Source organism: Tiliqua scincoides, chromosome 4, assembly GCF_035046505.1.
Source record: "Tiliqua scincoides isolate rTilSci1 chromosome 4, rTilSci1.hap2, whole genome shotgun sequence".
NCBI lineage: Eukaryota > Metazoa > Chordata > Lepidosauria > Squamata > Scincidae > Tiliqua > Tiliqua scincoides.
In genome coordinates this window covers 54,400,928-54,424,952 of record NC_089824.1, presented here as the reverse complement: position 1 = coordinate 54,424,952, position 24,025 = coordinate 54,400,928, and the positions used below count along the sequence as shown (strand labels likewise).

The 24,025-nt window shown below is 40.8% G+C and overlaps 1 protein-coding gene across 1 annotated transcript in view; it reads left to right on the top strand.

Annotated features, from left to right (window-relative positions):
• The window catches only part of TTC39C (tetratricopeptide repeat domain 39C), a 60,216-nt gene that overhangs the window by 21,603 nt on the left and 14,588 nt on the right, over positions 1-24,025 (top strand). The window contains exons 2-8 of the mRNA XM_066626078.1: positions 3,989-4,037; positions 7,952-8,080; positions 10,871-10,985; positions 15,325-15,679; positions 17,597-17,765; positions 21,914-22,007; positions 23,372-23,488. Of these exons, the coding sequence (XP_066482175.1) occupies positions 3,989-4,037; positions 7,952-8,080; positions 10,871-10,985; positions 15,325-15,679; positions 17,597-17,765; positions 21,914-22,007; positions 23,372-23,488 (1,028 nt within the window). The remainder of the gene's footprint in view (positions 1-3,988; positions 4,038-7,951; positions 8,081-10,870; positions 10,986-15,324; positions 15,680-17,596; positions 17,766-21,913; positions 22,008-23,371; positions 23,489-24,025) is intronic.

The window sequence follows — 24,025 nt, the reverse complement described above, 5'->3', positions numbered from 1 at the left end:
TCAGTGCCTCTTTTGACTTTTGATCTCCTCCTGTTCTCTGCCCCTCCCTGCTTGCTTCCTTCTCAGAGCTTTTCTTCCTCCTGTGATACTGATGCAACCTGCTTGGCATCTCTGCACATTTTTTTTTCTTGTCATACACCTTCTCTAACCTTTTCTTTTCTTTCTCACTTGATGCTCGGAATAGCTGGCTGTCCCCCTCAGATTCCTTCATGTGCCCTCTCAATCCTGTTGTCTCCCAGCCCCTTGTAACCAGTTCCCTACTCTGCTGTTGCCCTCCTTGATCTCTGCTGCCTATCATACAATCGATCACTCTCTTCTGTTCTTCCTTGTACATTTCCACTATTGATACCTGAATTCGCACAAAGCAAATGTTCTTGGAAATGTCTAGAACTTTTGACCCAGGAGTCTGCCTCTCGTCTCCAACCCTGGAGTGACTGTTCTGCTGCCTAGAGAGGTGGAGCAAGTACCTTCTCACTTATCTAATCAGAGTTTGAGCAGCAGCTTTGAGAATGGTTCTGCAGCAAGTTTTTTGGCTGTGTGTATTTTGTCAGAGTTTTCTTGGTCCATGTCTATCTTGGTGGAATACTAGTCCTCGTCATATTTTGTGGCTTTGTGAGATTTCACCTTCTGTGATTCAGCTAGTTTTCTCCTCACATGTCTAATCACTCAAGTAATGTTTCAGTGGGAGAAACTCTTCTGCCTTCCTCTTTTCTATTGGATTTCTTCTATCTTTAGTTCTATTTTTTTCTTTCCCTTTGTCCCTGGGCTGCCTCTTCTAATACTGCATACCACCCGAACACTGATACCCTAGGTCTACCAAGTCTTTGTGTCTTGGCTTTTCTCCTCCATCCAGTCCTACATGTCCAACTGCCTGGTATTTCTGCTTGGGTATTTCATAGCTGTCCCAAGCTCAGTATGCTAAAGACATCTTACCTCCCATGCCTTCTTGTATATTCTCTGTATCCATTGACAGTGTCACTATTGCTTTGTTGATCAGGCATGAAGCCTTGACTTTATCCCTAATTCATCCTTCTCTATATTCAATTTGTCAGCAAGTCATGTTGTTGATGTATATGCTACACTTTGCTTACAGACTTTTTATCTTTGTGGCAGGTTTATAAGATATATTAAGGGGGGGGAAGCTTGGATTCAAAGGTGCCAGTCTGCGAAAGGACTAGTGCAAGAAGCTTGCCAAAGGAAAAAAGCCAGAACCGATTCTGAACCCCTTGTGTTCACGAAGGAATAGCTTGTAATAATTTAATTATATTTTTTAATTTTAAAATTTAGTATCTCCTCTAAGGATGTTGTTTTTGTTGGACTTTCTCTTTTTAGAAAAACTTTTTTTGCTATGCCTTTGTGGGTAGCATGACAAGAGCATCTTTTGAAGTACAGATAGCATTCTTGGTGCTTCTTTCAGTCTTGTGTATGTGTACCTGTCTAAAAGTCTCCTGTTGCCTTAAATGACTCCACCTTTGCTTCCCATATTCCTGAAACGCCCTCCCATAACCCTGTGTGGTGCAGTCATTCTCTTCCTTAAAACCTTCCTTTTTCTTTTCTTCTTCTACTTCCCTTTCCTGTTGCAGTTGGCTTTAATCCCTTAGTCTTCATCCTCTGTTGTAACTGCCTTAGCACATGCAATTTAACTGAATGTATCATCCTCTGCTGTAACTACCTTAGCACACGCAACTTAACTGAATGTATAGTCTCTCTCAGTTACTTTTGCTATTTGGATTTTAGACTGTAAGATCTTCAAGGCAGGGTCTCATCTTTTTGCTGTTACTTTGTAAAGTATGATACACATTGATCACAAGTATAAATTAAAAATTAATGAAAGTAGGTGTCTTTTTGTGTAATATAGGTGTAGTAATCTACAGAATTAAAATCTGATTCAAGGAAGTTTGGAATTTTAGGCACTGGGTTCACAGATATAACAGTGAGGAATACTTAGTCTTGTAGATAGGCCAAATGGAAACATCTTAATAATTGTGAAGATATTCCAGGTTGTGATCCAAAGTTCTTCATATACAAGAATGGACTTTGCACGGGTGCACTCGACAAATGGAGGGATGGCAGGAATAATCTAACTTCCCCTAACCCCTTTAAGGGGCAGGGGAAGGCAGCAACACAATCCCCAGGATTGCACTGCTGCCAGGGTTTGGGGAGGTGTTTGCACTTACCTACAGCCAGTGCTGCAGTCCTAAGAGGTCCAGGGGGTCAGGGGAGCCTTCTGTGGGGCTTCCCTGCCTTCAAATGTCTAGAAAAAGGCACCTGGTTTTTGCAATGAAGCAGGAAGTGTCTATTTTCTCTTTTTTAAATGATTTTTTCAGGCAGGGGGAGCCCTGCAGGGGGCTCCCTGGACCCCCAGGACTGCAGCAGTGGCTGCAGGTAGGTAAAAAACCTCCTGTCCCCTGCAGCAGCACAATCCTGGGGATCATGTTGCTGTCTCCTCCCCTCCCCCACATGTATTTACAGTGCTCCCAATTCCCTTGTAGGAGTTTGGGAAGCACTGCCATAAAGCATCATTGCACTTGCAAAATCATTCTATTTAGTGAGGAGATTTGGGGGCAGTAACCATGTTCACTGCACAAATCACCCTTTTCAAGTGCCTTAGTAATTATAGTGGATTAAGAGGATCCATTCAAGGATTGATTTAGATATTGTACTTCTGCTGTGTGTTCAATAGATGAACAGAACTACTCAGATGTATAAATTCATACAGTAGAGGGTGTGTGTGTGTGTGTGTGTGTGTGTGTGTGTGTGTGTGTGAGAATGTTAGCATGTGCTGTTAACTACATATAGGACATGACAGTCTGAAAAGACTCTGTGGTCACAGTCCAACATGCAGTTATGCATGTGTGATTTCCATTGAAATCAGTGACATAGCTTGACTGTAATCATGAATGTTCAGATGTCCCATGTCGCACAATTGAATAAGCTGAGTTAGGTGCTTAAAAACCTAATATCAACTGTCATCTGTAAATTTAAACATACAGTGACTGTTCAGTGTTCATCAGTTTAAGGTACAATAGCTTTTAATCTTTCATAATCAAGAACCCTGATCTTCCATCTGTTCTGTGACTACGAGCGTATGATATTACATAGAACCCTTTGTTTCTAATTCAAGGGTAAATATGTGTATTCAGGAGGCACCTTTTTTGTAAGCCTCTTTGAACACTTGGGTAAGGTAAGATAAGCCTTTCAACACTTTTTTGCTCTTAACTTTCTTTCTATTGGGTATTGCTTTGCAATCGTCTGTGTAATTGAAGATTAGGCCTGTAATCCACAAGAGATGAAGGACAATGCTGAAAATTTGTCTGAAGCTATAACTACTTGCACTGTTAAACTGAGAAGTGATTTGCCTCTTCAAAACTCAGTCAAAAATTGTGTGACTAAGGGCACAATCCTAACCAGGTCTACTCAGAAGTAAGTCCTATTTTGTTCAATGGGGCTTACCCTCAGGAAAGTATGGTTAGGATTGCAGTCTGAGGGGGGAAATGCCCAGGAACCCTCTGCGCCACAGTCCTGATTCTTCCTTGAGTGACTATAGAGCTTCAGTGGATTATAGCTTAGAAAGCATTTCCTTTCATGTTGATTAAATTCATGCAGTCACTAGTTTCATGCAGTTCATGCTATTCTGATTCTCACTTTTAAAAAAATACATTGTTCTGAATTTCATTTTATCTTGGGGATTTTGAAAATCAAAAATGCAGTTTTCAAACCAAATTCTTTGGGAAAATTGAATCATCTTTGCATATTGAACAATTGAGTTGTTTTTTTTAAAAAATAGATTTTGTTAACTGGAATCTGTGTATTAACCTTGATACAGTGCTGTGAAATGCCTGTCATGTTGTCCCGAATATTGGAGAAGTAATTTGGTGTAATTCATCTGCGTCAATCAAAGACGTTTATCAAATTATCGATGGTCAGGTAGTGATAGGTAATGTTTGTATGTATGTGTTATTTATCCTTTTTTCCCATTTCTTTTCAGAAATCATAGTCCATTAATGAGTTTTGGAGCCAGCTTTGTCAGCTTTTTGGTAGGTGCATTCAAAGTACCCATGTGCCAGTATTTCATTTCCTAAGATACATTGTATGTACAATGTGTGATGTACGCCCTTGTATTTTTCTTTTCTGGTGTCACTTTTTGAAAATGCAAATCAAAATTTATTTGTATCACTCTGCTGTTGCTTCCAATTTATAACTTCAGGCCTACCCCTTCAAAACTGTGGGCTCAGTCAAATTGTGGTTTGGAGGCAAGGTACTAATCATTGTTTACTGAATTGGGAATTATGACTAGAAAAATGTGGAAGGGGAGAAAGGAGTACATAAGGTCTGAATCAGATCTTTATTCTTCATAGGTGTTTTAGGCAACCTAAATGTGGCAGTAATAGTATTAGCAAATAACCTCTGCTGAAACACAAAAGCATATATGGGTAGATTATCCCTTATCCGGATATCCGAAAGCCAGACTATTCCAAAAGCCATACATTTTTGTCCAAGACTTGTTTTCTGTAGTGTGAACATTAGAAGGTCTTGTACTCATTCCCACATACAGTGCAGGTTGCAGGCTGTAAGTCCTGTTCTTTGCTCTGTGGTGTGTACCTTTACAGACATTGTTGAAAAGTGTCATAGAGGCCAACAGAAATCCATATGGGCAACAGTGAAAAGAACAAGAGAAAGCATTTCTCATTATATTTATGCAATTATTCTGAAATACAGACAAATCCAAAATCCAGACACCTTCCCATTCCAAGCAACCCGGATAAGGGATAATCAGTCTATCATTCTTCCTTCCACAGGTTTTTTGCATTGGATCAGAGAATGGGACAGTATATCAGCACAGGTGTACATGTGCAACCCTTGCATTCATCTTAGGAGCTGAGATGCAATGCTGCCATTGTTTCCAAGAATTTTGAATGCTCTATATGTTGTTGAAATTTCTCTAACTCTGTGTGTGGGCATCTAAAGTAACTCTGCCTTCTTTCTCTCTCCAACCCAGTTTGGTACTGGGTAACAGCTTGACATGTGAGTCTGTAGATCCTGGCACACCTTTGCATAAATTCTGCTGATCCCAGAAATGTGGGGTTCAGCGTAAATATGAAAATATTTTAGCCTGAGTGTCCTTCATCTCCGGTAGCCCCACTGTATGTGTTGGCAAGCCAGGATCTAGATACTGATCTACAGGACAGCAACTGAGTAACTTCTTCCTTCAAGCTGCTGCTATAGAGAGAGAGATGGAGATTGGTCTTAGGAGTTCTGTCTGCCATAGCTGATTGTGTGGGAGGATCCGAGAATTGAACATCCAGATAGTGTGTGGTTACATTTTATGGTGTTCATTGCTCACCTTGAACTGAAAATCAAACATTGCTAAGATTATTTAGTAGCATACAAAGAGTACTTGAATCTTGGTATATTCTGCACTTATTGCCATAATATCTAATAATTTGACAAAAACTGTGACATAGCTGAAATCTTCAAACTTTTGAATGGCCTAATAGCACATGTACATATTATATGTTCAGTTGTGATTTATACTGAGTAATTTGTGCCTTACCACTGATTATCTTCTGAAAATTCACTATTATGCCAGTACTACAGTTATAAATGTAACATTTCAGACTGCAGTCCATTCCTCTATCCACATAAAGACCATTGGGTACAACCTGTTGATCAGGTGATGATTATAGTAGGTATAATCCCCCCCAACTACCTTATGGGATTCTAATGATGACTGTGTATCAGATGAAGAAGTCTCTTGCCTGCAAAAGCTAATGTGGCAATGAAAATATATATATATATATATATATATATATATATATATATATATATATATATATATATATATATATATGGGGTTGTGTGATCCTTGCTTACAGAGTTTGACAGCATCTCAGACTGTATGTGTGCATCAAAGGTAGTCTTGCTTTTCATCATCAGAATTATGTGGGAAACAACAATATTGTTGGAGTAGAGGAAAGCTCTTTGTGTAGACAAGTCCTACTTTCCAAGTGTCTGAATGTTTGGTATATTTTCTGTAAACCTTGCAGAGTGCCAATATCCCAGAGCTATAAATTTTATACAGAGCCTTTTCTTTTGACTGTCTCTTCTTAGGATATAATTGAAAAGATGATTAAAAAAATATTTTTACTTTTAACCATGCTTGTTTGAGCTGGTTTGCTTGAACCAGTGTTGCATCCCAGCACAGCATCCTTGTACCTAGAAAAGCTTTTGCTTAGTTACTGTTCTAAATATAGCTGCAGCACTTTGCACGCTTGTATCATTCACATCTTCCCTTAGAAAAGCCATCTGAAAAACAATTTGCTATGTGAAAAGTGAAGTGAAACTATCCTGTTTGCTTTTGACTTTGCAGCATTTGAGTTAATATGGATATGTTATATCTAAGAGAAGCTGTGCAGATACAAACTATAGCTTGCATAACAGTAGCTGAAAGACAATTTATGTAACTTAATTCTCTTTTCAGCTAATATAGTATGACAGCATTTTCGGTTCAACTGTATATAAAGCATCCAGCAATGTTAGAAGAAGCAGAGATGGGGAATTAATAATTTCTGATTTTCAACCTCTTGACATTTTAATAAGGCACGCTTGCCATGTTTGTGCTCCATACATAAACCTGCTAATGTCTCAAATTGTAAAATGCTTGTAAAATACTTACTGTAGTATGTGTTTAAATTTCCTGTGACCTACAGCAAAGAGTTTGCTTTGGGAGAGTATCTAGTCCCTATCAGGAAATGCTAATTCAGCTTTTGCTGGAATGTGAGTTGTTAAAAACAATTCAATGAGAGGATTTTGACAGCCCATCAAAATTAATAGTTAACTATGAATATTCTTTATCTAGACTTGGGCTGTTACCACATTACCAGTACTGGTGTTACCAATTTTCCAGTGCCGGTGCTGCTATGCACGTAGGGTATGCACTGCTTCCTGTGTTGGAAATGCTGTTACAGAGGCCTCCTTAAGGTTTGGGAACATTTGTTCCCTTACCCCCGGGGCTGCATTGCAGTTGCACTAGGTCTGGAAAGTTGGATAGGATTGGGCTGTTATTCTCCATTGGGAACCTATAAGCACCATTATATCAGCCGAACCCGAGAAGAAAAGAGCTGTAATTTCTTGCGAATTGGTCCTGTCCTATCATTAAATGATGAAAGTACACAATAAAATATCTTCCTATTGTGTAAGAAACTGAAGAGTTCAGTTTTTTCAACATGCTATGACTCCATGTTCATAGTTGCTACACTGGAATTTTCATGAGTCTGAGACCTCAACTGGTTTGAATACTTTCTGTGTGTTTGATATTTTGTCATGAACATGGTAGGTAACACAAGTGAGTGATGAGGCATTCTTATTCCACAATAATCTTTTCTGTAAAATAATTTACAGCAGTGAGTCATCCCTTGAAAGATCTTCACATTTAAGTTTAGACATCTTAAGATTGAAAAAACAGAATATGGAATTCAGGTGATTTGTTTCCTGCATTTTTCACAATATTTCACTGCATTTTTTAAACTGTTAGGACGAAGGAACTATATAGTATACTGAACAGTACTTAGAACTTTATGCCCTGCAATGCTAATTGTGATTTCAGTTATGTGTATCTATTGATTCCATGGAAGTCTTCAGTTATATATAATTTTTCCATGAGGAAGTCTTTGTCCCACACTGCCTTATTTGTTACACAGTAGTAGTGGGTGTGGGTGTGGGTGAGTGAGTGAGAGAGAGAGAGAGAGAGATTTTTTGATCTATTGACTTCCCAACTCGTCTGCCAGTGGTTTTTAAATGCAGTTCTCTTCTGGAAAATGGTTATGTCTTGGTAAGCTTATTCCAAATGCTTATAAGTTATGAAACATCCTTAGTTTGGGCATCAGTACGCAGATTTAGATTAACTTGTCGCTTTTTACAATTCAAATAGTCTCTTCTTATCTTTCAATAGAATGCCATGATGACTTTCGAAGAAGAGAAAATGCAGTTGGCATGTGATGACCTGAAAGCAACTGAAAAACTGTGTGAGAGTGAAGAAACAGGAGTGATAGAAACCATAAAAAATAAAATTAAGAAGAATGTAAGTGCAGTGTGCGAAGATGTGAATAAAAATGATGTGCCAAGATATAAATGCTTCCTAAGTCCATTCCATAGCTCTCTTTGGCATGTAATCAAAGTTTGCATGATTGGGCTTTCCATTTCAGTGTTGAATTTGAACCACCCCAGTGACTGAACTTTGTGGGATTTTCAAGAAAGCCTCAGGATCCATTTTTGACCTTGGTATTTCCTGCCTAGCACAGTGAAGAAAAGGGCCCTGCCTGATCAAAAGGTTGAGCTATAGAAAGTTGTAGTAGTTGATGGAATACATTCTGACAGACTGGACAATGTGTGACCTGATGCAGCTACCCGTACTAAATAAGAAGGTTCTTTGAAGCTACACTAAGCATCTCATCTCTGTGTGTGACCTATTCGTAAAGATGGGGTGTTGAGTGGCAATCAGGGAGAGGCCTTCCCTGTGATGTCACTTGCTATACAGCTCGCTCTCCTTATCCATTTGTCCAGTGCCTACTTTGATTATTTTTTAACTGACAATCTTGTTAGACTTTTAATGGTGTTGAAGTGATTAGCAGCAGCAGAGAGATTAGTCAGTCTACTGTGGGTTTGTTTTGTTTTGAACTTAGTTTTTGGAATACAATTGTAAGCTGGTTTGATGCTACAGTTAGTAGAATGTGACTGGTTGTCTTGTGAAGAAGTGCTCTTGAGTGAGCCCCCTATTAATTCCCAGGATTCTCACACCAGTGACTTTATTCTCTGCAGTTCTCCTGGTCCCTTTCTTCATCCCATCATTACCCCCTTGCATGCCCCCCCCTTCTTGATTATGCCTCCCTTTTCAGCTTTGTTGGCTCAAGGTTCTCATTATGCCTCACTTTATATGGTGCACTAATTTGGTATCTTCATATTGTGATCCCATGTCATTGAGTGCAATATGACTTATAAAAACTGTCGTACTTCCTCCTACTTGTGATTCTGAGCCCTGCCGTCTTGGCAAATTACTCAGTTCTGCTGCTTTCATAACTGAGCCTTATCAATATGTCATTGACAAAAAAAAACTGTATGTGTTAAGATGATAAAGGGTTTTCTTTTTCACAAGCCAATTACCATTTGGTCTTTATTCCCCCCCCCCTCGCCCAAGCCTTCTCAATATTGCTCCTGCCTGTTGAGTTGCAGGTTTCTATGGGTACTGACTGCTTCATGACACAACAGTTGCCTGGAGGTCTCCACTTGTCATTGAAGCTTGGCTATTCCCTTTAAGTAGAAACTGTGAAATAAAAAGTGGCACACATGAGGTTCACTTTTTGGTACCTAATTAGTTTTAGAGCTTTTTATTACTGTTTCATTTAGTAGAAGCTGGCAATGTGTTCATACTTCCATCAGCACTACTTGTTTATATGCGTGTAGACAGCATGTATCCTCCATTAAATTAGAATGATTAATATTGGCAAGTAAACCTGCTGAAAGTATCCCACTGATACTGTTTATCTGTGCTAGATCAGTGGAACTCTTGCAGCACACTGCATAAGCCATAAATAATTCAGCTTTGCCTCCCTTTGAGAATGTCCTGCATTATTAACGTAGAGTATAGAAAGACTGTGCCATTTGTTTTGTGTCACTATTCCATATTTTTTTTTCCCAATGGGAATGTGAGCAGTAGGTCACAGTGTTCTTGTTCTCAATATGTTGAGAGCATCTCCGCCCCCTTACCACACATGGCAGATTTACCTTGCCATAGTAAAAGGAAGGTGAGAGAAACCAACAACGTTCAGGGAAGAGAGGGAGGCAGCAAAATGCCCTGTCAGAGCATCCACGCTGCTTGGAAGGTCATGGTTTTTATAGAAGTTTAATGGGCACCCACAAAAAAGTGAGGTCTTTACAGTACAGCCGTTGCTTCTGTGGATCATGCCCCCCCCCCATGCCAGGAGTGTGCCCATACAGCAGTAGTTCTCAAACTGGGACATCGTGACGCCCCAGCCTGAGAGCCCTGGACTCTGCCCCTTTAAGGGGCAGGGAGAAGGCAGTGATGTGATCCAGCGGGTGCAGAGGAGACTTTCCCTAGCAAGCCTTACCTGCTGACGGAGTCTGGGGAGCCCTGTGGGGGGGACTCTGCAGTGCTCTCTGCAGCATGGAATTAATGAAAAATGCAATTGCGACTGACTTCCGGGTTGTGAATGCGAAACTGGAAGTGGGTTGCGATCATGTTTTTCAATGTTTCCATGCTGCAGAGAGCCCTGTAGAGTCCCCCCCACGGGGCTTCCCAGAACCCCCAGACCCTAGCAACCAGTAAGGCTTGCTAGGGAAAGCCTCCTCTGCGCTTGCAGCAGCACAGCAGATCCTGGGGATTGCGTTGCTGCCTTCCCCTTGCCTCTGCAAGCACTTAGAGCGGCTCAAATTCTCCTTGGAAGTTTGAAAACTGCTGCCATATGGTGTGCCTTTAAATGAATAACCAAGACTGGCTGTTTTGGTTCTAGATAACCCTTAAGTTGTTCTTCTCTTGGCTGTTTCTGATTGAGTGATGGTTAGTGATTCTTAATTTTGATTGTTTTAGTGATGGATTTTGTTTTGATTATTATGATCCGGTATTTTTTTCTGTTTTGAATATTCCTGGATCGTACAAAATTTCTGAGCACAAGGTCTCAGCTATCCTTGGAAAAAGGTATTTCTTCAGTGCAGCATTATAATTGCCATGAAAGTGTTCTTAAGAACTTGATGGATTTTTTTTAAAGGTTAAAAATGTGTAAATATTGCCTTGTTTTAAGATAATATGTCATTTGCACAGTGTTTCTACTCTTCTCTTTCATGTTTTTCAAAAAAGGTTGATGGCCGAAAGGCCTCCCCATCCATGATTGATCGACTGCAAAGGCAGATAATTGTAGCAGACTGTCAAGTTTACCTCGCTGTACTTTCATTTGTAAAACAAGAATTATCAGGTGAGCCGCAAATTGTAATATTAATCATAATTTTTTTTCTTCCTGAGGGACTGGAAATTCTGTCACTTTAAGCTGTCCAGGTTCCCGTTTCTTTTGTATGTGAAGAAAGTGCTAGATTTTTTTCTGGCTTACCTAGCACAGGGTCAGGGGCTGGGCATGAATCTGACAACCACACCCACTGAAGGGCTTCCTTCCCCAGTGTCATGAATAAGTACCTGGAATGTGCTGGAATCCCTAGCATGTATGCACTACTGAAACAGAGACGCCTGCGTTGGCTCGGTCATGTCGTGAGAATGGATGATGGCCGGATCCCAAAGGATCTCCTCTATGGAGAACTCGTGCAAGGAAAGCGCCCTACAGGTAGACCACAGCTGCGATACATCTGCAAGAGGGATCTGAAGGCCTTGGGAGTGGACCTCAACAAGTGGGAAACCCTGGCCTCTGAGCGGCCCGCTTGGAGGCAGGCTGTGCAACATGGCCTTTCCCAGTTTGAAGAGACACTTGGCCAACAGTCTGAGGCTAAGAGGCAAAGAAGGAAGGCCCATAGCCAGGGAGACAGACCAGGGACAGACTGCACTTGCTCCCAGTGTGGAAGGGATTGTCACTCCCGAATTGGCCTTTTCAGCCACACTAGACGCTGTTCCAGAACCACCTTTCAGAGCGCGATACCATAGTCTTTCGAGACTGAAGGTTGCCAACTACTACAGGCCTAGGTTGGCATGTGAAGCCTGAACCAAACTAAGACAGTGTACCTGAGAAGTGGCCAGCAGTTCCCAGCTGCAGGAATGTGAGCAAATAAACAAAAGGATTGTTGTCTCTCCTTTGCTGGCGAGAAAGGACATATAACAAGAATTACAACCCAATTATCAAGCATGATGGAGTGCAGCTGTGGATCTCCAGTTGGGAGGGGTAAAGAACTATGAGGGGTTAACAACCAGGCCAACTTCGAGAAGGTTCTGTTCCTGAAGGGTTGTGATTGGACAGCTAATAAGTATGAAGTCACCTCAGTACTATTAGCATAAGAAGTATAATAATGAGTGCCCATGAGGTGTGTGTGTTCCTTCTTGGACTGAGGTTTTGGATGCAACATCCTGCCCACATGTGAGCTCCATTGTCCATCATGGGCACCTGGCCCCATAGGTAGCCTGGGAGCTAAGAGATCTACAGGAGTAACTGACCCAGGTGAGAGATAGGTATTAATAGAGATAGCCAGCTAGCTTTATTATTTTATTGCTGATATGTTTCCTAGATGTTTATGCCTCTAGCATTTGCTGCCTTATTGTAGTGTGTGTAACCTTATGTGCTTAATAAACTAAAATACTTTTTACTAAGTTGTTTCATTGTCTGTTAGGGACAAAGGTTCAGAATCCTGCCTAGCCGTTCAGCAAGCTACTGAGGTCTAGTAACTCATTGAGGTCTAGTAACTTGAGGACTGAGGCTTTAATTGGAGAAAGAGCTCAGTGCCTGCAAGGAATAGAATTTAGCCTAGAGGGTCTGAGTGTCCCTGGACTGAGGCACTGGCACGTACAGGGTGGTGGCAGTACTACTGAGCAGAGGAGCCTTGAGGGTTTTAGGGTTCGAAAACCAAGAACCCCAAACCCCCCTTTGTTTAGGTGCTAAACATTCCAATGGGTTGTAATTCTTGTTACCTCCTTTCTGGCCAACAAAGGAGAGACAACAATTCTTTTGTTTATTTACTCACATTCCTGCAGCTGGGAACTGCTAGCAACTTCTCAGTTACTGTCTTAGTTTGGTTCAGGTTTCACATGCCAACCTAGGCCTAACATGTACTTATTCATGACACCCAGCTAATCCCTAAGATCCATGGAGCTCTCTCTGCTGCTTCTCACATCTGCCTGGTAAATCTTCCCATTGAATCCTGGCTTATTAGGCAAAAGTGGGCAGTAACAGTGGATGCTCCACTGAACTATAGTGCTTTTTGAAACTTCTCATTTTACGATATTGAAGGAAGTGACTGAGCACACCAAGTTCAGGAGCAGCACCCCATAAAGCAGTGGTTCCTAAAGTCATACCTGGACTTTGAGATCACACGAAGTTGTTGGAGTGGCAGGTAGCCCCCAATGATGCTGCAGCATTCATGGTGCTGCGGGGACCCAGGGACATTATAAAGTACATGGGGGCTTCCAGCCCCCTCTGTGTGGCTGCACTGAGCTTCAGTAGCAGATCGGAGCTCACTTCTGGTTTGCAATCTTGCAAATTGGAAATAAGCTCCAGTAATTGGAGCTCAGTGCAGCTGTGTGGAGGATTGCACAGGGGGCTGCGAACCTCCAGGTCATTCCATGGCCCATTTCCATTTCCCCTGGTGGGTCACAACCCACCAATTTAGGAATCACTGCCATAAAGCATGAAGGACTGCCATGTGGTGGTGGTGGCCCTCCTTGTGTGTGACTAGATGTATTTCTGCTTTCCCACAGGGGAGTTTAGATCCTATCCAATCAATATTTAGAACAATCCAAGCTATTGTTATTTGAGTGTAGGTCTTTGTTCAGTTAAGTCTGTTGGTGAAAACAGAAACTTCTTGATGATCAAATGCTATCTTTTCCTTTGGTGATAACTGTGATACTTGGTTCTGTACCCAGCGAGATAGTATATGCCCTTCCTTATTGTTTCCTTTTTGATATTGGAAATTACTGAAACACACAAGGCGCAATCCTAACCCCTTATGTCAGTACTTTCCAGCACTGGCATAGCAGTGCCAATGGGACATATGCTGCATCCTGCAGTTGGGTGTCACTCACGGAGGCCTCCTCAAAGTAAGGAAATCTTTGTTCCCTTACCTTGGAGCTGCATTGCCCTTATGTCAGTGCTGGAAAACACTGAAATAAGGGGTTAGGATTGCACCATTAGTTATGTTACAGAGATATTCTTTTTAATCTCATGTTTTATTAAAGTTAGCATTTTAGCCTGGAAAGTAGAACGCTTATATCAGGAATGGGGTGAATGGTTCAGAATAACCCTGTCTGCAGTCCAAGGTGATGAGAACAGTATGTATATTTCTTTCCCTTTTTCTCCATGCTGACTGCAGCATTGCTGAGCAAAAGTGTATAAACAATTGCCTTGTGGTGAACCACACGAGTACCAAAATTTGCTCTGCAGCATAAAGCAGTCGAACTGCACAGTCTTGCAGTAACTTTAGTGTCTTAATAAAGCTGAATCATGGCTCTTGATCTGAATGTTATTATAACTGACAGCTTAATTTTCTATAGTTTGGTAGTTCTAAAAAAAAATTGTTTCCTTAGTTCAACCTTAATGGCATAGCTTACTGCAAGCAGTTGGGCATGGACAATTTTTAGTCATTAAACCATTTTCATGATTTATTCTTGTAATAGGCTTGTGCACAATGTAATCTTCTCTTTGTGACTTAATTTCTTGTCATGTATTGGTTCTGGGTACCCTGGCAGAGCAACAGGTGGAATCCCCCAGAAAACAGCATCTTGTGACTTTGTAATACCATGTTCTTACTAACAGTGCTTGATTCATGCAGAGATTTTTTGTACAGAGACAACATCTTGTATGTTTTTTTTCTGGCTTTAAAATCTGGAACTCTCCTTCATGAGCGTCTTGTCAGTAGTAAACTATATACAGAGGGGCCCCCTTACCCGTAGATCCCATATCCGTGGATCATGTCTGCGAGGCCCCCCTGCATGCACCCCCTCCAGAGGTGAGGGGTACTCTGTCTGTGGCCTCTGCCAGACTCAGACTGAACCCTAGAGCACAAAACACGTGCAGTTTCACAGAGAACCCGGAAGTGACTTTTTAATGCCTTATAAAGGCATTAGGAGACCTGGGGAATTCTAGTAGATGCACTTGGCAAACAAAGACAGTTTAAATGTGGTCAGCTTCGCCTGCCATTCCACTTATTCAGTACTATTTATTTATTTTTCACATTTTTATACTGCCCTTCCTTCAAAGAGCTCAGAGTGGTATTTATATTTCCTTCCCTCTTTTTGTTCTCACACCAACCCTGTAAGATAGGTTAGGCTGCGAGATAGTGACTGGCCCAAGGTCAACCAGGAAGCTTTGTTGCTGAGTGGGGATTTGAACCTGATTTTTCCAGGTTGGTCTCAGTTCCCACATGCCTTTTGTAGTTTTAAAAGAGACAGTATGTTCTTTTCCAAATGAAAGGGATTTTAAAGGTAATTTTGAGCATAAGCAATTTTAGCTTTAGGTGCTGATTCAGAAACAGAACCCTTGAGTAAGATGTGGGCCGACTTTATCTCTGTGTGACTGAATATGGTTCTGAGACCATTAGTTTGTGTATTCCCTCTATTTGAAAAAGGTGTTTTGTTTTTAAGGAACCTTTTCTTCTTCTTCTCAGCATATATAAAAGGTGGGTGGATCCTTAGAAAAGCTTGGAAAATCTACAATAAGAGCTATACGGACATTAATACACTTCAGGAATTATATCAGAAGAAGAAATCTCAGGAATCCTTGACTTGTGATGCTGCAAATGATAATCATATTGCTACAGAAGATGTAACGGAGGATTCACTGAACAGACTGAAAGGTGCTGTGAGCTTTGGATATGGACTTTTTCATCTTTGCATATCCATGGTGCCCCCAAACCTGCTCAAAATCATCAACCTGCTGGGCTTCCCTGGAGACCGCTTACAGGGGCTTTCTTCACTGATGTATGCAAGTGAAAGTAAGGACATGAAGGCCCCTTTAGCTACGTGAGTAGCTATATTGCAATGCTTTGGTTGTTAGTACTGAAAGTAAGTAGACTACAAGCTGACGTAAGTTAGAAAGCACACTCATGTTTTGGTGGAAACATCAGCAGGTAAAACTGAGAATGAATTTCTAGAATGACATGCCATGGTTTATGAAACTGGAGACCCTTTTAAGAAGGGGGCCTTTTAATTCACAGAGGTTTAGGATTGCATCATCAGATTGTTCTTATTGAACAAAAACGTGTTCGCATGAGAAATACTAAATAAAATGAACAGTTCTTAAAACCTCTGTAGGTTGAAACTTAGTTGTAAGGAAGCTTATACACGGGGCTGACCCAAGACTTCCTGATGCTGTAGGCAGCGTGCCAAACGCTGCCCCTCTTTATCCCCTCCTATGTGCTAACCTCTGCTCCTACTCTAATGTTCTGGTTCAGCACTCACCTCCACATTTTTTCTTCCTTTTCTAATCCAGGGAGGAGGAGGAGCAGTGGAGGACAGTAAGTGGATAGAGAGGGGTAGCCCCACCAATCTGCTGCCTGAGGCGACAGCTTCAGTTGCTCGTATGGTTGGGCAAGCCCTGCTTGTACAGAATTACTAATTTTAATTCAAGGATTTTTCTATATGCTCCAGTATGTTGCAGTTGTCAAATACTTTTCTCAAATCACAGGGTGCCCTGATTCAAAGCCTAGGGTATTCTGTAACTGACCTTCAGAACTCCTGCATGCAGTCTTCACCATTCTGTTCAATGGAGAGGGTAGTTATACATCCGCAATTACTTTACATCCTTTTCCTCTCAATTGACTCTGATAATCCTATCATAAGGCCACTGTGTATGTGTATTGGATCCTTCCCATCCGCCAGGGGTCTCTGACTTGGGGTGAAATAACGAATATGCAGCCCACAGCCTGTTGTAGTTAATGGAAAATCTCACTGAAGTATATAGCCTGGTAGTCTACATGGACACACTTGTTTTAGTTAGTGGTTTAGCTGTTTTGTTGTTGACTATGCCTGATCATAAATCTGGAGCACATTATTAACATGTTTCTATTTAGAGAGCACTGATTTGATTATCCCTGATTGACATGTAAATGCATATTCATTCCAGTTTGCTTAATGGGCTTTTCGAGAAAATCAGATACCACATCTAGTATTAGAATTCCAAATGCAGGAATTGAGAATACAGTAGTGTGCCATCCTATTTCTCTTTGGCTGAATGGACACCAGATTATTTGCTGTTGTCTTCATGTTCCAAGTCCTACATGCCAACCCAGAGCCTCATTTGTGCTCCGGCTCATTTTGGTAGTGGGGGAGCCTTGTATACACAAAGTGATGTGCTTTCAGGGCTGCCCTTTCCTTTGAAGTGGAGAGGAATGTCCACAAATGGAGAACACCCATCTTTACACTGAAGTGTATTAGTGGTGCTGGATGGGGATCTTGAGTTATTTTTGTCTATATATTTTTGTACAATTATGTCAATGAAGTGGTATATATGCGCAAATATATAAGATGTCAGGCTGCAGTCCCAGGCAACCCAGCACAACCTGAGGTATGCTGAACATTCATAGTATAGCTGATCACGTGACTGAATTGCAAGCTGGATTTAAGTGGGAAAGTGGCTTAGCTGTTCCACCAGTTGATCACCTGCAATAGAAATGTTTGCGGTATCTCTGCTTCTAAATTCATTTGTATCCTGCCTACCTGTGGTGCCATAAGCAATTTGTAAGGCAATTTGCTTTCCAGACTGAGCTGTTACAAATATCCTGTCTTGCTATGACTTAAATGTAGATATGAATTATTAGGATAAATTTGGTCTAATTTGAGAGCGGAAGAGGGATAGGATCCCTAATCTTATGTTAATATCTTCTAACTAGGAAACCAGATTTTGTCATGCACATTTTTTTTTTTTGCCTATACTTTTAGGTTAGCCTTGCTGTGGTACCATACTGTGGTTCGCCCCTTTTTTGCTCTGGATGGCAGTGATACCAAAGCAGGATTGCAAGAAGCTAAAGAAATACTTCAGAACAAAGAAGCTGCTTATCCAAATTCTTCCCTTTTTATGTTCTTCAAGGGAAGAATACAGCGTTTAGAGGTACTATAAGCATTCTCTCTAGTGATCTGCAAGACTGATTGTTTCTAAACTATTTCAATAGCCATTTCATAGAAAAAGATGTGTTAAATTCCTGTTGATTTGGGTGGTCTTCAGAATCGGTAGTCAGTTTACTTAGCAAGGGGGATGGGGTTAGGGGCTGTTGTGCCTAACTTTTGGTAGTTGACCTGAATTCCTATCCTGGATTCAAATAAACATCAGACTTCTAGTGCTCATAAGTGAAAAGAACATCTCCAAAATGCATAGGCAGTTCCATATTTCAAAGGAGAAAAGTTTCTTGTGGCAAAAGGGTATCACGTTTCTCATACTTGGCTACTGTTTTACTGGTGGTATTAACTCTTATATATTAAAAGTCTTCCTGCCCCCTTGTGGGAGAACAAATGAACTGTTTTGTGATGGAAGCAAAAATATCTTGCCACCAACACTATAATCACCAGTGGTATCATATAAGCTGAATACAGTACAAGATAAAACATTTGCCTCGCCTTATCTAATCACTTTTGTTTTCTTAAGTATCTGTTAGCCTGTCCCGATGTGATCCACACTGCTTAGGCAACCCAGCTATTCTCTCATACTTCCTGGGGCTTGTGATGTTTAGCTCAAAATACTTCTGTCAGAAACCTCCAGCCCCCTCTACCTTTTTGGCAATCTCAGGATTCTCCAGTCTACATATTCCTTGGAGATTCATGGCTATTTTAGTGTCAGATGTAAGCAGAGTTACTGTGATTATCTTGTCCAAAATACATGGCACTCTAGCAAGCTACAAGCCACTGTAGTTTGGAGATTGTTTGGTGTATAGTGCTAGCTTCTTCTGTCACCTGTATTTTGATCGTTCCTGAACACGTTATCCCCCAGTTTGGTGTCTTGAGGAGACAGATTTTCTTCCCTTTAAGTTGCAACCCCATGTTTTAGATTCCTGTTATTTTTGAACACTTGAAGTAGAACAGAGGCAAAGTGTCACATTTTAATACCAAGTTTTATTTGTTGTTTTTCTCCTGCCAGAGTTTTGTAGTACTGTTGAATGGAACTACCTTATTTTTATGTTGGGATGCCCTGTAGAGTGTAACTTTTGCTTGTAAAGCTTTAGTTATTGTTTTTTTAAAACACTGCATCTATTGTTCTCAGTGGTGTTTGTTATTGTTATTCTGTGATTTAGGGCTAATTCACTTAAGCAGCATCTGCTGCTTCTAGGAAGGAAACTGAAATAAGACTTATAAGCTTTGTTTGTGAAGAAAAGGACTACTAAAGGCTGTGGAGATCTATAATGTACTTCTAAGTTCCTTGAAGGTGATACCTTAGATGTGTGAAGTTCTGAACATGAGCACAGTCAAACACTTCCTGTCTTGTCTCAGCTTTGGCAGCAATTCTCAATATTGCCCCCATTACCCTACTGTGATTCACACAGGTAAACCTGGTATAATGCTTTTGGCATTATCAATTCTACTCCGATGGGACATATCATAGGTGCTTTTCATCTATCCATGTAAGAGGATCATAATACTTTGCATCCAAGAACAAGCAAACTCCAAAGCACTCTGGGACTGTTAAGCAGAGACTTTGATTACTCTTTTCCTCTGTAGCCTTTTCTATAATGTCCATGACACCAACAGTGAAATAGCAACATGGGTTTGTGATGTTCATAACTGGGGTGACAACTGACACCATTGATGTCCAAAACATCAACATCAGTACACCCATCTCCACCAACATCAGCCTACTCTCTCCTCAATTCAGAGAATGTCTAAAGACTTTTGTAGATGTTTGGAATTCCATCACATCAGACCAATGGGTGATTATCATGGTCAGGACTGGAAAATACCATAGAATTTCAACATCTCCTTCCCTCAAGTGTGATATCACCCAACCATCCCAGTCTGTACCAGTCAAAATAGACACTCTTTCTCTGGAAAGGTGCCATTGAGCCATTGCCTCTCAGTCAGCATCATTAAGGTTTTTGCCATAGATTTGAAATAGACATCCTTTAACATTGCAAATACCTACACTTTGCAGTGAATACTGAGCACTTTCAGTATTTTCTTTTGGCATTTCTGCAGCACTGAAGGTATTAACAGAGTGTATAGATGTGGTTATGGTGTTCTTTCAGCATTAAGAAATAATGATGTTTTCTTACCAGGATGGTTGCTAAGATGACAGAATCTAAGCTTCTTGTTAAATCAGTATGTTTATACCATGAGATTTCAAGTTACACCTTGGTAAAGACTTGTGTTCTTAGAGTAATTTGCTAAAAACAGTGACATCTCTTAGGACCTAATCCGTGCAGCACTGCAAACTGAGCATGTGCTGCATACTATGGAGTGGGGGAAACCAGACAGCCCAGGAGAGAGAAGTAAAAATTTCAAAATGCTTCAGTGTAAGCCCTGGATAGGATTGGGCAGCCAATTCCTTATATATAGTTATGCTTCATTCATTTGTGTTGTAACTCTGCTGTTTATAGGATTTATACTTTGATCACTGATCTGTACTTCTAAGTTGTTAAGGTCTGAATTGATATTATGTACCATGAGGTACATAAAACTTCCTGGAAATTTAAGTTATAATTGTTTGCCTACTATGTTTAGCCTGTCCTTGGATCACTTTCTCAGTTGCAGTGAGTGGTGAGTGGCCAAACCCTCATGAAATAGATTCATGCGTTTCTATGGGAAGAATGAGTGTGCCTGCTATTCTGAGAAAATTGACTCAATAGTACATCTCATCATGCTCCTTACTTGTGCTTCACAGCCCCTTTAGATACAGAGAAGGATGCACATTTGCTCAGCAAGATCTCTGTTTCTTGCCTTTGACCTGCTCCACACTGCAAATTGCTTTTGATTCTGCTCTACATTTAAACTATTTACTTTTAAGTTGGAGGGGAAAGAACAGAGACTCTGCAGAGTACACAATGAGTGTTTTTCAGAACTGTGGACATATTCGTATATGCAAGACTTTGAGCAAATTGATAGTGTTTTGTTTTGAATGTAGATGTGAAAATCTGTGTTGTAGTAAAGTGCTCTAGACAAGTGTTGCCTCAGTGTTCTTTTTCTTTCCTCTGAAAAGTTGTACCCCTGCTTAATGCAGGGGTGGCCAACTTTTCAACCTTAGGACTCCTGAACCTAACAGTTGTGTAGAGAAGGGAATTTCAACAGGTGCAGCTTGTTTGTGTGATGACAAGCTGCACCTGCTGAAATTTCTTCTTCTACACAATTGTTAAAAAAACTGAGAGCCCTAAAGTTGAAAGGTTGGCCACCCCTGGCTTCATGATTAGGTTGAATACCCCTTTATACCTGCAAGTTGGACATTGTTCAAATAGGAGCTTTCTCATCACAGCTTCTGGTCTTAGGCTGGTTCCAGAACAGGCCTAATGAGAAGAGGCACTGTGTAGGGCAAGCTCATGATTAGATGGCTGTCTTGGAGGAGGCCAGAGATATATTACTAAAGGACAGGCCTACCCTATAGGGCAGGGAGGTCAGAGATAAATTGGCTGATGGGTGGGGCTGAGCAGGCAGTGGAGTGATGTGCATGAACTTAAGAGAAGGGCAGGTGGGAGAGACAGATATCTCAAGTTAAAAGCTTTGATCCTGTGGGCTAGGAGACTAAGGGTGCAATCCTAACCCCTTATGTCAGTGCTTTCCAGCTTTTCAGCACTGACATAAGGGCAATGCAGCTCTGAGGTAAGGGAATGAACATTCCCTTACTTTGAGGAGGTCTCTGTGAGTGACATCCAACTGCAGGATGCAGCACATGTCCCATTGGCACCGCTATGCCAGTGCTGGAAAATACTGACATAAGGGGTTAGGATTGCGCCCTAAGAGGGCATAGAGTTGCCAAGTTTAGGCCTTGAAAATGCTACTTTGACTTGAGATAAGCAGAGAGAGAAAATTCTCTGAGCTGTGTCACTGCAGCATTATGACCTGACAAAGGAACAGCAGGATCTAATACTCAGGTTCCCACATACAACCAGTCTATACTTTACCTACTGGTTTCTAAGTATATACTTACGTTGCTAGATGATAATTAAATAAAATGTTTTGCAAGTTCTAAACTATGTGAGAGGACTTTGAACTGTGATTTTTAAAATTGGTATTTGTTTATATTTGCATTTTGGTAATAGCAGAGTTTTTTCTTCTTCTTAGTGTCAAATCAACAGTGCCTTGACCTCCTTTCATACTGCTTTGGAATTTGCAACTGATCAGAGGGAGATTCAACATGTCTGCCTATATGAAATTGGTACATAATACTAATATACTTCTCTTTTTCTATGTTATACTGCTACAACATTATATCTGAAAAACATTAACCTATAAGCGCCTAAAAGCACGTTGGTGCGTGAACCCCTTTGGCAGTTGCCACTCATTGGGATACTGCGCCTGGTCGATTGGTGATGATGTCTTCACATTGTTGCCAAACTTCCAGGTTACTGACCTCTGCACTATGAGGTACTTGGCTTGGAGGTATGTGGCTGCTCATCTGCACACCTCAGAGGGAACCCTGGTTATAAGCATGCATTATATTAAAATAGACCCAGAACTTGATCATTGGAAGCATTGTTAATGTTTTTCTGCATATGGAAAGCATATGATAATTTACAGTCTTCAGCTGGTGAATAATCAAGGGGAAAATTTCAAGCAGTTGCTTTACTATGACCACTGAAGCACACAGAGTCTTTGAAATGTGTGCTTCTTTCATCAGCTTCGCTTCAGAGTAAAAAAGATATAGTGTTAACCTCTGTGTGTGTGTGTGTGTGTGTGTGTGTGTTTATAAAGCTATAGATTCATGAGCATACTTATCTATTTGTTCTGAATAAGTGTTCATCAGATTGAAGTGTTAGTAAATAAAGATGCATCTCTCACTGACCAGACTTTTGCAAATGTATTTATGGCTACAGTTGCATTAGAAATCCCAATGTTTGCTTGATCTTTTCCCAATTTTTAAGAAATGTTGTGTGTATTTATGTACAGTACTTCTTTTCAACCAAAAGGTTCACACTGTGGTTTACACTGCAAAGGAATAAGATGGCTATCTGTCTCATAAGAACATAAAATCAGAGAGAGAGAGAGAGAGAGAGAGAGAGAGAGAGAGAGCGCATAGCAAACAGCCACTGGGAGGGATGCTCTGCTCGGATGAATAGGAACTGTTGCTCTTCCCATGCTAAATCTAAAAGAACATCCATTCTAACAGGTGCCCCTTTGCCCGTTTAGCAGGGGTAACCTGCAAATAGACAAATCTGTACTGAACACAGATCCTTACTAGTATAGTTAAAGATAGTCTTGATTTGCTATTTAATCACCCCTTTCGTATTGCTTTTTTATCATCTCCCAAATTTGGCGTAGCTGAAAAGAGATGTTTTTCTTGAAGAGTGGCAAAGCTGTTTGCAGCCAACACTCCTTCCCAGCCATTTCCGCAATGGCCCGTGAACAAAAAGCGGTCTTGCGCTACAATTGCGATGGAGCAATCCCAAGTCATTCAGCCCTGAATGGGCGACAGTTTCCCTCTTCTCCAGATATTTGTTTCCTTACAGTTATGCTATAGCTGTGCTTATATACTATGTAAAATTGGTTTCCTTCCTTTGTTTAAACTGTTGTTGTTTGTAGGCTGGTGCAGCATGATCGAAATGAATTTCAAGGATGCATTTGAATCGTTTGAGCGTCTTAAAAATGAATCAAGATGGTCCCAGTGCTACTATGCCTATTTAACAGCAGGGAAGTATAGTTATGTCCATAGGTTTGTTGTGTGTGGGAGACGAATGAATGCATCAGTTAGTATACAGCAGCAACATCCTTTCATGAGAACTCTGCATTTTGATTCTTTGCCTCTTCGATTAGACCTGTTTATGTAACTTTACTTTTAAGTTTTGCCATGTGAACTGCAACACTTCATGCAGGAACAATGGCAATAATGCTGGGAAGTGTATGTATAAAAGTGTAAAGGTTTTCCATTTTTCTGTTTGAAATGTCACTTAATTAAGGACCAGTCTTGTTAGGATGATTGAAATGACTGTGCTGCTTGCTCTAGAGTAGCCTCATGAACCAGAACCCAAAGGAGCACTTGAGGTGAATTTTGTTTTTGTCTAAGCAGTAGACCTTCCTTCCTCTCCTTCTTTTCATGCTGTATCATAACTACTTTTGAAACTCCTGCCCCCAATTTCAAGAGCAGTTTGGCATGTGGGAGAGCTGTTTGGAAAACACAAGTACAAAGCTCTTTGTGGTATGCTTACAACTAATTCCATAAGAAACCTCTCTGGATTC